Source organism: Chlamydotis macqueenii, chromosome 29 (assembly GCF_036417535.1).
Source record: "Chlamydotis macqueenii isolate bChlMac1 chromosome 29, bChlMac1.mat, whole genome shotgun sequence".
Lineage (NCBI taxonomy): Eukaryota > Metazoa > Chordata > Aves > Otidiformes > Otididae > Chlamydotis > Chlamydotis macqueenii.
Genome location: NC_141584.1, coordinates 1,233,378 through 1,249,324, shown reverse-complemented (window position 1 = coordinate 1,249,324; position 15,947 = coordinate 1,233,378). Strand labels below are relative to the sequence as shown.

Genomic DNA, 15,947 nt, shown 5'->3' with positions numbered 1-15,947 from the left:
CGATGTCGCCCAAACAGAAAGGGGCTGGAAACACCCCTCGCTCAGAAATCCCGTTGTGCTGAAGTCCCCAGATGCAAAGGGATTTGTGGGACAGGAAAAACCACATCAGGCATCAGCACCCGTGGCTCCAGGCGCGAGGGGCGCTGGTAAAGACGAAGGGGACGGAGCAGGACGGGGTGCAGTGCTGGGGCTCCACGTCACCCCAAAAGCAAAATGTTTTGTACAACTCACCCCTGCCCTGCCACAAAGAGCGATGCTCCTGCAGGCTGTCGTCAAAGGAGGGAGAGGGCCAGAATTCAGCAATTCCACAGGGAAAAATCACTCCAGACACTGGTTTGGTGAGAAAGACGACTGTATTTCTGCTCGTGCTGTGGTGCCGCGTACACGTCACGGTGCGGTTTAGTACAGGGAGACACTGGGACACAGACAAACCAACCCCACTGTGAATTACACCATCCCACCGCAGGACCGAACCTTACACCAAGCGTGCAAACAAAGCGTAAACAATGTAAAAATATATTATGTATTTACATACACAATCTTTTAAAAAGCTGAGATGCAAGTATAAATTCCAGAGCTAAAACATGTCAGGGAGAGAACGGGGGATCGACTCGGCGAGCTGTTGGTAGGCGAATTTACAGTCACAAAAATAAACTTCAGACGACGCCGGGGTGAGCGGACAGCTTTGGGACACGTGTCCACGGAAGGAGCCCCTGCTGTGCTGCCTCCAGACGCCCGTGGCGCGCAGACAGGAGGGCTCTGAGTGACAGACAAGGGACATTTTGCTGCAAGGCAGCAGCAGAGCTCCACCAGCCCGACCGGCGTCGGGATTCCTGCGTCCCCACCACAGCCCGGCTGCCGGAGCTGGGGCACAGCGTCGTGTTGGGGAGACGTAAGACAAGAGATGGCTTGTGGAAACGACTACTAAAACCACTCCCAACCCCACAGCGGGCGCCACAGCTTTGGGCAGAGAAGCGAGATGAGCTGCTCCATCCCCTGCAGGCGTGCTGGCAGCCTGGCCTCAGCAGTAAGGGAGATTCGGGGATTGAAAAGCCCGAGCACGAATCTCCTCGGTAAGCACATTTCACATTTGCAGCCCCTGTCTGGGTTCAGCGACTCCAGCAGGTGCCCTGGCAAAAGCCGGCTATAGCCTCGGCTTACACGCTGACCCAAGGACGTCCCTCCGCCCAGTCAGGTCACCTGAAGATCCTCCCACCCAGGAAACAGGAGAACGCTGTCAGCAGGTGTCTTCAAACCCTTCCAAAATCCCCTCAGCAGCTCACATGAATTACTGCGTGCCTGAGCCGCTCATCTTCCAAAGCAAAGCACCGGGCGGCGAAGGTGCGGATGGAGGCCGAGCGCGGAGAGGGATCCACACGCAGCCGAGTCGGAGCCGAGGTCGCAGACAGGACAGCCCAAGGCACTCCCCAGCAGACAGCCGCACAAAACCAGACCGGGAGCTTTGAGTGGCATGAGAGAAAGGCAGGCTGACGAAAGAGCACGCACGACCTCCCACTCGCATCTCACCTGGTCACAAAACCCCGAGCAGCCCCCGTCCCCCACCCTCGGCCAAAAACGCCCTTCAGGGAAGGCCCCGCAGCACCCGGGGAAGCGGCAGGACAGCTGCGTCTGGGAGACTCCTTCAAAAGACCTGCCTTGCTCATCCTGCTTTGCTCTTCACGGGAAGTGGCTTCTCCTGCCTCTCCTCTCACCCACCTACAGAGCCTCTCGCGGCAGTTGCCATCTCCGGTTCGTAGCAGCAGCGCCGGCTGCCCGACACCGAAACACAGCCGCCTGCGTTCTGCCAGAGCAGCAGCGCGAAATCCTTAGCTGCTCTGACGTACACGGAGCTAACAAGGGAAGATGGAAACGCTTGGAGGTTTCAGACCTCTCGGGGTAGCTGCTGGCAGGGAGCAAAACACAAGGATTGGAGAGGTCACTAAGCCCACGCGGGTTTTTGGTTTGTCAGAGCAGCGCCGTGCGCGGCTGAAACGCAGAGGGAAGGCTGCGCCGCCATCGGGCAAAGCCGTGCCAGTCCCGCCCGGCTGCTTCCAGCGCAGCAGCCCACGAGCGCAGACCTGCCGCCTCCCAACTCCCCGCACGAGAGCCCCGCGGTTCATCTACGGCTGCGTTACGCCGGGGGCACGCGCTACAGAGCCTGGCTGGAAGCTGACTCTGGATACCTTCCTTGTTTCTGAGCCCCATGTCTCCTCCTCTCTCATCCTGACTGTTACAGGGAAGCTGAGCAAAGAAAAGGAAATACGGTGCTGCCTACAAAAAGAATTTTTTTTTTTTTTTGAAGAATCATATTCATGTCTCTCCAGAGGTTCAGGAGGGTAAGCCTTTCTCAGCCCATCTTTCACCCCAACGCCTGATTCTCCACGCTACAAATCTGAGCGTTAAAGGGGTATTAGGTTCCTTTTTAGGATGATCCTGCACAGCGGCCAGAATCGGCATTCTCCACCTCTGACAGAGCCTTGAGATGACAGTGCCTCCCTGCTGCCGGCCCGTCCCTCGGCGCTCGTCCGGACCGCGGCAGAGAGCTGACCTCGCGTGCAATGCGTAAAAAGAAAACGCCAGAAGAAGCGGGGTGCTGGCTGGCAGCTACGCCGGGACTTCCGCCACAACGAAAGGCGCATCTCTCCCCCGCCCTTTGAGGAGCAGAGCGGCGCAAAAGGAGCTGACTTGCGCACAGCAGGGCTCTTCGCTGCACACGTCTGGGGCACCCACCCCAGGATGCACCCAGGGGAACAAGACGTGGGGTGCTGCAGCCACAAGGTATGAACCTACAGCTCCTGCAGCGCCCAGGACTTCCTCCCCACTTGACAGCTCCCCCCGACTTCGGGGCAACGCGCAGAGCGGATCTAGGCCTGCCGTGCGCGAGCAGATGGAGCCGTTCACCTCGCTACCAGACACAGGGACTCCCAGGGAAGTTACAGAGAAACTAGGTCGACATCGTTAGCCAAACTCTAAATGGGTGAGTAAAAGCAATTAGGAAAAACCCCTACTGCAGACAGACAAACCAAGCAGCACCGGGTGGGCTCCTTCTCCGCCTCTCGTACATCTCTTGCGCCTCGTACCACGCCTTCGAGGGGCAAGTCAAACATCCAGCACCTTCGGAGGGGGCTGAAGTCCGAGCGTTAGAAGTCACTGAGGATACTGATGTCGGCAAACTCATTCCTGTACCGGTGAGCGTACAGACTGAGCAGGAAGGCCCACTTCAAGGAGATGAAGCTCCAGACGCAGGACAGGTAGTAGCTCCTGGGATCAGTCAGGGCTAGGAGAGAAAGCGATACAGATACCGTTCAAAATCCCCAACTCCACCTCTAAGTACAAGCTGCTTGGTCATTATTAAAAATACAGACACTTTGCTTGAATACGCAAAACCACAGTTACTCACTAAATCCTATTCAATAAATGTACAATTCCTAAACTTTCCATACAGAAACAATCATTGCAGACGTTCTGCTTTCTCTAAAATACCTCAGTTTCCCCCCAAACCCCTACACTTTCCTCAAAACACTTTTCCCCACGTCTCCAAGAAAGGACGTGATGAAAAATATTTGGTTTTCTTTTTCACATTTGTATCTCACACGAGTATTTCCATGCCCTTCCCCAGGCCGAAGCACTCGAAGCCCCGCGGGGAGCGCGTTTAGGCCAAGCCAAGGGCTTTTGTGGGGTTACGACCCCAACACAGCTTGCCCACCACCACCAGTACAACAACAACAAGACCCTCGGTGGTTTTCAGCCCAAATGCAGCAAGCAACAAACACAGACAAACAAACCCCAAACCTTCTCTCTTTGGTCTATCGCCAAGCAAACCCCGGGAGGAATTACGTGAACCCTCCTCTGGCGGCGTTAAATCTTTCCTAGCGGCACGGCTTCACGTGCTGACTGAGCGCAGAAGGCATTCTCACCCCGCTGACTCGTGTTTGGATTGCAATACCCTCACCCGCCTGCTTTACGGGCGCTGAAGGGACAAGGTTTAAGCGCGCTCCTTTTATCTGTCACAGGAATCAGTACATTGCAGTTCCTGCAGGAAGCGATGCCGGAAAAGCCGGACCGCCTGCCAGCGGCCCCGCAGACCAGGCCCATCAGGGCAGCTGTCGGAGATTAGAAGATGCCCCGAGGGAGCGGCACTCATCGGGCAGCAGAATTGCTCTTGTGTCATCGAGGTATCACAGCAGAAACGTGAAATGCGATGGCATTGATTGCTACCCTCCCCAAAAACCTCTCAGCGCCTCTCGGAGGAGACGGCAGAAGCACCCTCGGATTCACACCCCGGTGTGAACTCTGTTCCTTCAAACCCAATCCCAGTAACCCCAGCATCGCCAGTCATTTCACCCGCTGCAACAAAGTACTTACACTGGTGCTTGGTGATGGCCAGAACGAGGAATGTGCAGAACCCCACCACGGAGAGAGCTGAGAAGAGGATCCCGACGAAGAGGAAGAACCTCAGCCCTTTTAACCATGTCCTCCAGTAATCCTGCACATACATCACATGGGTGATTAGGGCCCAGAGCGCCAGAACACCTGCTCGATTGGACAGCAAGGGCAATCAGTACCACGCACCGCACCAGGCGTCGAAAAAACACGCGTCACCTCAAACCCCCCCCCCCAAACGCCACGCAACGCTAATGCTTCCTGGCCGCGGCCCCCCAGAGAGAGGGGAAACGCCCCACGACCCCCCACAGCCCCCCGCTTTTGCACAGGCTCGAAGCTGCAGATCCCGGCTCCGGAAAGGACGTCGTTCGCTGACGGCATTCCCCGAATAACCTGCTCGTTCTCTTGTTTGATGCACAGTCGGCGCAGTTTTGTTTGAGTCTCCACACGCAGCAAGCCAAGCGCCTGGCAAGCGTTAGCGCACCTCTTCCAAAAGGCCAGGCAGCCTCCGAGGCGGCGACGAAGAGCACCGCTACGCAACCGCTTGTTTCGACCCCTAAATCAGGACATACAGGCCCTGTTCGGCACCCGGCATGGCGCACCACGCCCTTTAGCCCCGGCGTCCCTCCGCTTAACCCCACAAAGAGCCCGTTTACACGGATTCCCTCTGAACACTTCAAACGTTTCAAGTTACGGGGTGTAAAGTTCAGCTCCCAGATGATTCCCTCACACAATTCCCCCCCTACGGCGAAGCACGCTCGCTAAGCGTTTACAGTCACCTAAATCTAACTCTGCACTTTTGGATTACATAACCAGAAAAACATCTGAGCACATACAGTTTATGTATATTTAAGAACAGCCAAACTCACTACGGCTTAAACACGAACGGCAACAGGCACTTCCCTAAGCTGAGGCGGGTAATCCACGACCAAGCTTCACCTCTCTTGTCAAAAGGGAGGAAAGGAGGAAAAAAAAAAGGGATGAAAGCATCCAAAAATATCTGTAAACAGTTCCTGATACAGGGAAAAACGATGCAGCCTTCCCTAATCTTGTCCTAAAACCTGCTCCCTTCTCACCACACTTCAGATAAGCATGGGAAGAGACGCTCAGCGTGAGAAACGCCCGCTCGAACGCCTGAAGCCCGGCAACGTTTGTACAGCCCCCCCCAGAACAAGGCTGCCCGCCACTCCCCGTTACACAACCCTGGCTCCAATTATAGCCCGCTGCTCCTCCGGTCGAGCCGCAGCGCTTCGGAGCGCGACCAAATCTCCTTAAGCCGCTAACTCAGCCTATAGTTAGCGCCACTTTACAGGCTTAAGCCATTCGACTCGTTTCGGCAAAGACCTCGGCGGCATTTCTGAAACGGGAACCTCCAGTGGTGCAACTAACCGGCTTGTATTTCTCCTCCACCGCCGCCACCTTTCCAGATTTTATTTTAAGGGCAGCAAGAGGGGAAGAAAAAAAAATAATTAAAAAGAAAATTGACACCATTGCGAAAATACCAGGCTGCTTTATATGGTATCCTGCAACAACGCAGGCCTCCCTCTGCGGCTCCTTCTCAACATCAAAGGAAGGAAAACCAGCCCCGCCTGCTGCAAGATCAACGTTTCGACCCTACGGACAGCCACGAGCGCTGCCAGAGCTCGTCCGATACGCACAAAGCTTCCCAAGGCTTAAAAGGAGGCACGGGGGGGAAACAACCGCCCCCCAACCGAGCGGTGAGCGCAGCCCCAGCTCCCAGTGAGCTTTCGGCTCACTTCTAGCAGGTTTTCTGACCCAGCCGCCACGCGGACAACGGATGCGCGTCAAAAGGAAGGGAGGGATGCCATCCAGAGGGACCTGGCCAGGCTGGAGGTGGGCCCGTGCCAACCTCATGGAGTTCAACCAGGCCAAGGCCACTGTCCTGCACCTGGGTCGGGGCAATCCCAGCACAAATCCAGGCTGGGCGGGGAATGGATGGAGAGCAGCCCTGAGGAGAGGGACTTGGGGGTGATGGTGGACGAGAAGCTCAACATGAGCCGGCAATGAGCCCTTGCGGCCCAGAAGGCCAACGGCAGTGTGGGCAGCAGGGCGAGGGAGGGGATTCTCCCCCTCTACTCTGCTTTGGTGAGACCCCACCTGCAGCACTGGGTCCAGCTCTGGAGCCCCCAACACAAGGACATGGACCAGTTGGAGAAGGTCCAGAGGAGGCCACAAAGATGATAAAAGGGCTGGAGCACCTCTCCTGTGAGGACAGGCTGGGAGAGCTGGGGCTGCTCAGCCTGGAGAAGAGGAGGCTCCGGGGAGACCTGATAGCAGTGTTCCAGTACCTCAAGGGGGCTGCAGGAAAGGTGGGGAGAGGCTGTTCAGCAGGGCCTGTTGCGATAGGAGAAGGAGTAATGGTTTTAAAATAGAGGGGGTAGATTTAGATTGGAAATTAGGAAAAAATTTTTTACGATGCGAGTTATAGAACACTGTCCCAGGCTGCCCAGAGAGGCGGTGGAGGCCCCATCCCTGGAAACGTTCAAGGCCAGGCTGGATGAGGCTCTGAGCAACCTGATCCAGTCGGGGATGTCCCTGCTCCTGGCAGGGGGGTTGGACTGGGTGGGCTTTGAAGGTCCCTTCCAACCCTAACCATTCTGTGATTCTATGAAAAGCGGCTGAACGTACACCAGGTCAGTTCCAGGCTGGAGCGGAGAGCCCTGGCAACGGCCTTTGCCTCTTCCGCGTCCTGGGACAGGGCAGAGCCAGTTAACAAACCCTGCACGGCCGTGCGCGGCAGAGGTGGTGCAAAAAGAACAACCTTGAAAAAAACCCAGCCCGTACAAGTAAAAGGAAAAGCACTCAGGGTGAGCTAAAAACTCAGGGGTAAGGTGCTGCTATCCAGGACGGGAGGAGCTCGCAGAGTTTTTAACACAGCAAGGGCAGAATCAGTCCATCACTTCCTCGGGTCAGACCTGCTGTACCTAGGCAGTATCTAAGCGAGTTTTTCTGGCTCCAGGCAGTCAGGGTTTTAATTCCGAAACTCTCGTCAAGTCAGCTACAGATGTGGCTTTCCCATGACCGATCCCACACAGGCCACCGTCACGTGCGCGCACGCGCTAGCGTTCGCAAAGCTGGTGGGGGGTGTTTCGGAGTTCTGCAGACGCAGAAGTCCGTAATTGCGTTGGCAATGCTTTTCAAACAGCCTGCCACGGGCTTTTGTGGAAAAGCCTATCGTCCAGCTTGCTAAGCCACCACTTCCTCGACTCCACGTTACCCTTAAGCTCGTGCTCTAGCAAGTTCAACCCACATTTTTTAAAAAAAATGGGGAACTTTGTGTTTTCCAGTCAGCAAAACAAGCTGCTCCCCCCCAGGCGCCTTCAGATGACTCGGCACAATTTATCTGAACTGCTGAGTCAAGCGGCTGGCGTCTCCACGCCAAAACTGCTGCTGATGTTCCGAAAGGGCTCTGCGGGGAGCGCAGAGGCGAACGCGTGAGCCACCACTTGATCTGCCCCCACCGCTCGGCCCTGACCCCGCACCTCGCCCTGACCCCGACGCCTGACGCAGCGCTCGAAAGGAAGCCCTTTGGCAAACCCGCGTTGGGTTAATTCGTAACGTCTAGAGAACGGCCCGGCGCGTGACTAAGCAAAAAAAACCTCATCACAACTTCACCACGCGCTGAAGGGCTGAGTGTGGTCAGGCGGTCATGAAACACGGGGTGTCCTTTTACAGCCAGCTCAGCCAACACCGTGTTTGTTACCGCATGAGAGAGGGGAAAGGAGTCTCCTCCAGCTCCAGCCGCGTGTTCTTCTCCTCTCCCTCACACCCCTACCGCACTCAGATCCTTTGGTGATGCTATTCAGCTTGCAGAGCAGTTGGTTTTTCTTTTCTTTTTTCTTTTTTTTTTTTTCTAAAACGACAGAAAAGCATTCCAACAAGTTAAATCAGCTCACAGCACTGTCTGAAAAACACCAACACTGCCACAAAAAACGCTGGCAGGGTGCATCCAGGGACAGGTAGGAGAAAGGAGAACAGGACTTGCTTTTTCAATTGCTCAATTAGCTCATCCTGAGCTCGTGCCATCACACCGGGATGGGCACCCGAACACCACCAGCGCTGTTCAAAACCGGGGAACGGCCACAAAGCAAGCAAAGGCACCGCTCAGATGCTGACGAACACGAGTGGGCATCCCGAGGGGGATGAAACCACGGAATAGCAGGGCACGGCAAATTAACTGAGCCTGAGTACGCGAGGAAAACAAACAACTGCTGCAGGGAAGCTAATTGAAGCAGAATATATTGCTAAATATAGTTATCGCTAGGCAAGCACTCCAATAAAAACAGGTACCTCTGCTAAAAAGCCTTCTTTAAGCTAACTGCTTACCTACAGGAAAAACCCCACGCGATTTCTAACCAACTGCAGGGGGAAAGCGTCCATGAATGCTGGAACGGAGCACCTGATTCACACACAGTTCGACTGGAACCGAGTTCAGGAAGAGAAAAACCACCTCCTGTCCACCAAGACACATAAGCGAAGCGGTGAGAAAAACACATCAGGTGTCCTGATGGACAGAGAAGACTTCCACCGTCACACAGAGAAACTAAAACCATGCCGGTGTTTTTAATTCCTGTGAAATCTCTCACTCTGCAGACCCTGAGAGCAAAAGGTTTGCAGGTTTGACACAAACCCATCGGCTGTATGGAGGGAGCGGAAGAGCAGCTCACTCGTTCAGGTTTTAGTGGAATAGGAAATAAGTGAGGTCACATTTAAAGTCTAGAACGATTAACTGCAGGAGCTCCAGTTTTCCTTTTTCCCCTCAAGCGATCCCCTCAAACCCCCTCCCGCATCCTCCAGCAGACCTGTGCTTTACGCAGAAGCAAAACCCGGACGCGCAGAGGCAGCCCTGGAGCAGGGTCGGCGGTTGGCGGCTCCAGTTACACGGCCCGCTTAAAATAACCTCAAAAATTTCACACCCGTTTCGGAGAAAACATTTGTCTTGCTGGATTTACCCCGTGGAATGACCCTAAAATAAGAGCCGCTCGGGAAGACACAATCAAGGGATTTCCGACCCGGAGCAAGGGGAAAGTTACCTCTGGACCAAAAACCTCATTATCCCGAGGACACAAAGCTCCAGGAAAAGGAAACCGGCCGCCAAACCACCACAAGTCCGTCTGAAACAACAGCGGCACAGGCAGGTTGTTTAAAACCGAAGCTAACGGGTATTTTGACAAGATTAATTCGTATTTAAAACCCAAAAACTTACAGCAGGCTTGGAACAAGTTTAAAGAAATTCTAAAAGGCAAGTTCAAAGGCAGGCTGCACCCTGACAGAAAAACACCAATAGCTAAATATTTTGACAAGTCCTCCCCAAAGTTTGGCATACTTCAGCCGAAGTGAAACAACACTTTCCCTTTCTCCCAACACAAAACCAAAACCTTTTGCCTAACAAAAGGTTTTCTCAGACCCCTGCTCATCGCTGGCTCATTCTTCGGTCCCAGCAAAACAAGCTGCATTGTTGTCGGGGTGTGACAGCCCAGCTGCCCTCCCCGAGGTCAGAGCAGCCGGCGGCCAAACGCGGTCCGCCGCAGGACACCGCGTACGGCACTAACGGGCGGTGCAGATTCCAGGAAAAAAAAAAAAAACCCAACAAGATGTGCAACAGAGGCCAAAAACCCACGCAAACACGCAGACACTGGAGCTATTCTGTGACGAGCGTTCTCATTCCAGCCTTCTGAAGCGCAGAGCGCATGTTGATGATGGCAGACAAAGCGACAATAAAAATGAAAAACAATATTACAAACTACTTGCACGGTCCTGGAAAATATGAAATATATGGTGAGCAATTAGAAGACTTTTTTTTTTCCAGAGTGCCTTCAGTCATTTTCCATCTAAACAATCTTTTATACGCAATCCTACTCCAGCTGCAGCGCTAGAAACACCGGCTCTAAAAGAAGCCGGAGCTTCGCCAGCCTGAGCTCGTTTGCCATTTCTGAGTTTCGGACGCTGCCTTGTCCGGTTGGTTCCCAGAAAGGGTGAAGTGTTTGCTTCCGGGGGCTACAGCCAAGCTAGCTCAGCCTCAGCTGGTTTTGGAAGAGGTTAAAACCGGGTTTTCTTCACCAGCTCTCCTGCCAAAATAGCTGGGGATCAACACTGAAATATTTTAGGAAAACTGCTCTCGAAGGAGAGCAGTCTTTGGGGGATTCCAGCGAAAATCGCTTTGCGCTTGGCAAACTTTCCCTCCGGACACGTGCAACGCAGCGCTTTGCTGCTCCAGGGCGTTTTGGTTTGGAGGAAAGCTGACTGCGCGGCGCATGCGGGAGCAGAAAAGCCCGCCGCTGCAGCCTGTCGTTCGGCACGGCACCGCGCCGCTCTGCGCAGCCATCTTCAGAGGCAGGAAACGAGACGCACAGATCCCAGAGGCGCTGTGCCTCCGCCAGTCACATCTAAGAGGAAACCAACATCACATTTTCCAGCACATCAGCAGCACTTACCAGGGACTCGTTCTCTCCTCATTATTTAATTAAATTACGACGAAGCATGAGCCACACGCACTCTTTTCTGTGTTTTCTTTCAGCCTGCTTTCCCTCCCTTCCCCCAGACAATGGACTAAAGCAGTAACGAGCCAAGCCTTAACGGAGTGACGTAGATTTTCACACGCAAATCTAACCGTTTAAAAACGCTTCACTCCGTAACCACGACGCTTTTTGGCCACCGCTGTTCCAGCCCTGGACAGGGCACAAGCCAGTTGGCGTGAATTGATCTAGAAAATGCAATTTAGGTTAGTTAGCAGCCTTCAGAAATCACCACTTTTGTATGCACCGTGCTCAGCGTGAACTCACTTCTCCCGCTTATCAGATGTTTTTAAAGTGTCAGAAAGGTGACATCTTCGCAGCTGCTTTCATATCCGGCCCGCATTATACTCACAAAGCACAAGCTTTGTATTTTGCCAGAAATATCTGAGCAGCTTGGAAACAGCCAATAAAGTCTCTCTGGAGCAGAAAAAAACAACCCTCTCTCTCTCTATTAAACGTAAAAAGAGAAGATACATAGACAAGAACATTAAACGCCTCTCAGGAAGGGGCTGGATACATCCTGAAAACATTTAATTGCTTTCTTCTCTCTCAAACTGCCTCCGGCAGAATGAAAACATCAGAGCCGCTGTAGAGATTCATGGCCTACTTAAAAAAAAAAAAAAATTAATTTAAGGCAGTGAGGGGAGAAGGTCAAACACACAAACAAGCAGTAAATTATAAAAGCTACTGCGACTAGCTCAAAATGAACCGGCGAGCCCCCGAGACAGCCAGCATCAGCTCAGGAACGACTCTCTGCGCCCTGCGCTGAGTGGATTAAGTTGCTGTCCCTCCGCTTATCGGAAGCGCTCGACAGGGTGGCGCTGCTCCGAACAAGGATCTGACAGACAAGGTCTGGATCTGATTTAGGATGATCCCCAAATTCCCAAGCGCGCACGCCCGGAGGCGTTATTTAAGGTTTTGAGGATTAGCGAGTTGATTTTGCTCGGCATCGCGTGGGGGGTTTATGACCGCAAAAGCCAACCAGAAAGACTGGAAAGGTTGTTTGCTCAGCACCTTAAATTACACGCTTCTGCTTTCACAACCGGCGGTAACGGAGGTTTCCAGTTACAGACTCATCACTATGTGGCAATTTTCCCCCTCCGCAGAACTTTAATACTAAAACTTGGAGTAAATAAATACTTAAGTCTTTACTTTAAATGATAGGAAATGTGTCGGAGCAAGAAAGAGTACAAGCAGCAGTGGAGGGCAGATTTCAGTGCAAAACATCGCAGGAAAGGCTCTCCAGAAGATAAATAAACTGGTTACAAAGAGAGGTATGGATTCCTAGTGCGACAGGAATCCGTAGGATTTCTTACCGAGAGGAAGTACACGGATAAACATCCTCAAACGCGCGTCCCTGGCAAAGCAAAGGCACGCCAACAAAAGCTGCAGCGGGCTGCGATCCACCTCAGCCAGGCAGGCAGGAGAAAAGCAGCGACAAACACGCAGGAGGTGATGGGAAAGCAGAATGACAGTTCAAACCAGATAAACACGTGCAAACACAACTCGCAGAGCGGGCTGGCAGGCGAAGCCTCGCTTTAATCAGAGGCGTATTAACGAGGAACTGCTGCAAAGCTGCCAAATACACCAGCCGGAACGATTTTCCGCCCCCACACGCAGTATCAGAGCTCCCAGCCACAACAGCCCGAGCTGCACCTCGCTCCTAGCTGCTCACATCGCTTTTCGGAGCTTCTGAACACAGGCGGGCCAAAACCGACCCCGTTTGCGCTGAGGACGCTGAACCCACCGGCACAGCAAGCCCACCTCCAGCACGGGCTTTCGCCGTCACCCCGACACCAGCTGCAGCGGCGCGCACGCCGCGCCCCAGCGCTCGAGCCCGTGCCACGCGTTTTGGGGGAGAAGCCGCCGTCACTCTGCGTTACGTTACCCTGCACGGCACACAGAAAGCTGCGGCGGGTTCATCAGACTAAAGGGCAGAAAACAGCGCCTGACAATTAACTCTGCAATGCCTGCACGGCGGAAAACTTCAGCTCGCCCACTTCCTTTCCTGCCATTCTCTGCCTGAAGTACTAGTTGGCACGCGACGATAACAACCGGATGATTTAATGAAGTATGCCAGAAAAAAAACCAAGTGAACACCCTGCTTACCTGAAACTGAAGTATCCACAGTGCCTAAACCCAACGCAAACCTCCTACGCCCCGTGATTTTCTTCTGAGAACAATCTCACGCCAGCAAGCAGCCTTAGCTTCACTGCACAGAACAAACACGGCGGTTACGTTCCCACTCCTTCCCGGCCCTCGGCTGTGGGGATAACAACGTTTGTTGTCCTCTCGTGGTGTGTCAGCGCGCTACGTATCCTCAGTTCAGGGCTGGGACCCTAAAATAAAATAAAAGTCTCACCTCAAATGCCTGGAGCTTATTTCACCTACTGAGACACTCGGGGGGCAGAAAAGTGAAGCAGATGGGCAGGAAAGAGCAGCCGTGAATTTAGGATGGCAGGAAGCCCTTCCACCAGCGCTGTCCAACACCAGACCACACATTTCTTAATCTGCTGCTCAGGCTTTGTGATCCTGCTGTGACCCTGCCTACAGACCCTTCAGCAGACGTTTGGGAGTGCACAAATTCAGAGCCCAAGCTCGCAAACGACCCTTTTAATAAATTTTGTTTCTCGCTTACCTTGCTCCTCGTTATCTTAACTAGCTTGGATCACCCAGTAATTAACCAGCACACAAACCTTCCCCTCCTTCCAGCAGGCAATAATCTAAATAACTTCAGCACAGAAAGCACAGGACGGTTCTCCCTCCGCTTTCCCACCGACCTCCTTCTAGAACACAGCCTTCCGAAATTCCTCTGTGAACACGACGGCACACGCAGGCAGCACAAAGAGTTGCTCGTTATTTCGCGGCGCATTTCTGGGGTACAACACTCCAGCTTTCCTCCTGCCACCTCCAAAGCGAGACCAGCACGTTGAACTGCTTAGCTGCAGCTGGAATGAAAGCTTTTCGGGGAGGGGCGGGGGGGGGAAGAGGAAGCAGAGAGACCACCACAACCCCGTACCTGACAGCTGCTCTGACAGCACAGCGAATACCGAGGCACGCAGCCGTGTCGCTCGCGCACCAGAAACAAGCCAGACGCTTTAAAAAGTTTAACTTCGCTCCCTACTCTTCCTGCAGGCGTCTACTGCCGCTCAGCCAGGGAAACCCTCGAGGTGCGGAGCTGACAAACCACGAGAGGACGATTTTCTGCTCCAGCCCAGTCATTAACGCGGATCCACGCGCGGATCCGCCTCTCCCCGATCGCAGGGGACGCCAAGACGCAGTTTGCGGCTTCTGGGCTGCACGACAAGCAGCCAAACGCCTACTTCGGAGCGTCTGGTACGGACGCCTCTCAGCGGGCATCAGTGTCAGGAGGCTGGTAGTTTTTTTCTTTTTCTTTCCTGAAAATACAGAGCACACGTAAACACAGGTTGCCAGACCAAAAATTTACCAAAAAGTCAGCCAAGCTTTCAGCTGTAACTTGGAAATAAAACCCTTTTTTCAGTTACAACGTGCAACTTAAGCCTCAAAGTGAGAAGTTTTCCCTCCATAAAACTGAGGGTTATACACCACTAGTAACTCAAGCTGCTCCACCACAAAGAAGTTGGCTAGACGGGGTCGCAAAAACCTTCTTGGGAGCAAGGAGAAGACCCGAACGGTCCCGTCCTCGCTAGCAGCGGGGGCTATAAGACACACAAACTGATTTCCTACGGGATGAGCACCAACAGCGTCCCACAGACCACGGTTTTGCGTTCCACGTCGCAAACGCAGCCAGCCACCGTGAGCTCCAGCCTCCCAAACGGTCTGGATTAAAATCCACCCCCTCACAGGCGCAAGAAGCCCCCTCAGGAGGCCGGGAGTTCCTGGGAAGATCGCAAAAGCATTCCCCACACACTTCTCAGCGGCCCACCCAGCCCCAAAACCACACGCTGCTGTCACCCACCCCCGCTGCCACCCAGAGCTTTGCCCTCCGCACCCACCCGCCCAGTTTCGCCAGCTCCGGCACCGACACCCAAGGAAAACCAGCGCAGGCAGCGCGGAGCCCAGGGACCCCACCGCCCTGGCATCGCTGCCATCCCCTGCGCCCACCGCCCAGGCGCAAACCGCTGCTTCGCTCCATTTCCAGCCCGTTCGGTAATTTTTTTTTTTTTTTTTTTTTTGGCGAGGTAAGAGCACCCACACGGGGACCGAGGGCTCCGCGCCCCCGGGGCCGCGCTGCTCGCCCCCTGCCCCGTCCCCCCTCACCCCAGCGACCAGCACCGAGGCGAAGCCACCCCCTCCACAGCCCGGCCACCCCCCTCCACAGCCCGGCCACCCCCTCCACACCCCCCTGCCACCCCCAAGGGACGGCTCTCCTCGCCCTCACGCCCTCCCTCAGCACCCACGGGTGGGCCCCGCCGCACCTCAGGCGGCCCCCCCCCGCCCCGCAGCCCTCCCGCCCCGTACCCGACAGCCCCCCCGCCGCCGCCGTGGCGGGCTGGCGGAAGGCCGGCGCCAGGCTCCAGGTGAAAAAAGCCGAGAGGCCCATGAGGGCCCCGGCCGCCGCGTAGGCCAGGCGCACGGCGAGCGCCCGGCTCACCGCCATCGGAGCGCGTCTGCGCCACCGCGCCTGCGCCGCCCTGCCCGCCGACACCCGGCCCCGCCCGCCGGCCCCGCCCCGGCCCCGCCCCGAGCCAGCGCGCCCCCTGGCGGCCGGGGGGACCGAGGGAGGGCGGGGGGGACACACGGGGTGGATAGGGGGGACATCGGGGACATGGGGTGCATATGGGGGACATGGGGGACACGGGGGACATGGGGTGGATACAGGGGACATGGCGTGGACATGACGGGCGTGGGGACACGGGGGGGACACGGGGTGGATATGGGGGACATGGGGGACACGGGGGACATGGGGGGATATGGGGGACATGGGGGACATGGGGGACATGGGGGACATGGGGTGGATACGGGGGACATGGCGTGGACATGAGGGGTGTGGGGACACAGGGGGGACACGGGGTGCATATGGCGGACATGGGGGACACGGGGGAC

The 15,947-nt window shown here is 55.0% G+C and overlaps 1 protein-coding gene across 1 annotated transcript; it reads right to left on the bottom strand.

Moving 5' to 3' along the window:
• Window positions 1-334: 334 nt before the first annotated feature.
• SLC48A1 (solute carrier family 48 member 1) lies at window positions 335-15,512 on the bottom strand. The gene is made up of 3 exons (XM_086768845.1): window positions 15,363-15,512; window positions 4,366-4,533; window positions 335-3,277 (listed from the first exon to the last, which is right to left on the bottom strand). The coding sequence occupies exons 1-3, from the start codon at window positions 15,499-15,501 to the stop codon at window positions 3,141-3,143; spliced, it is 444 nt and encodes a 147-aa protein (XP_086624971.1). The 5' UTR covers window positions 15,502-15,512; the 3' UTR covers window positions 335-3,140.
• Between the last annotated feature and the right edge of the window lie 435 nt (window positions 15,513-15,947).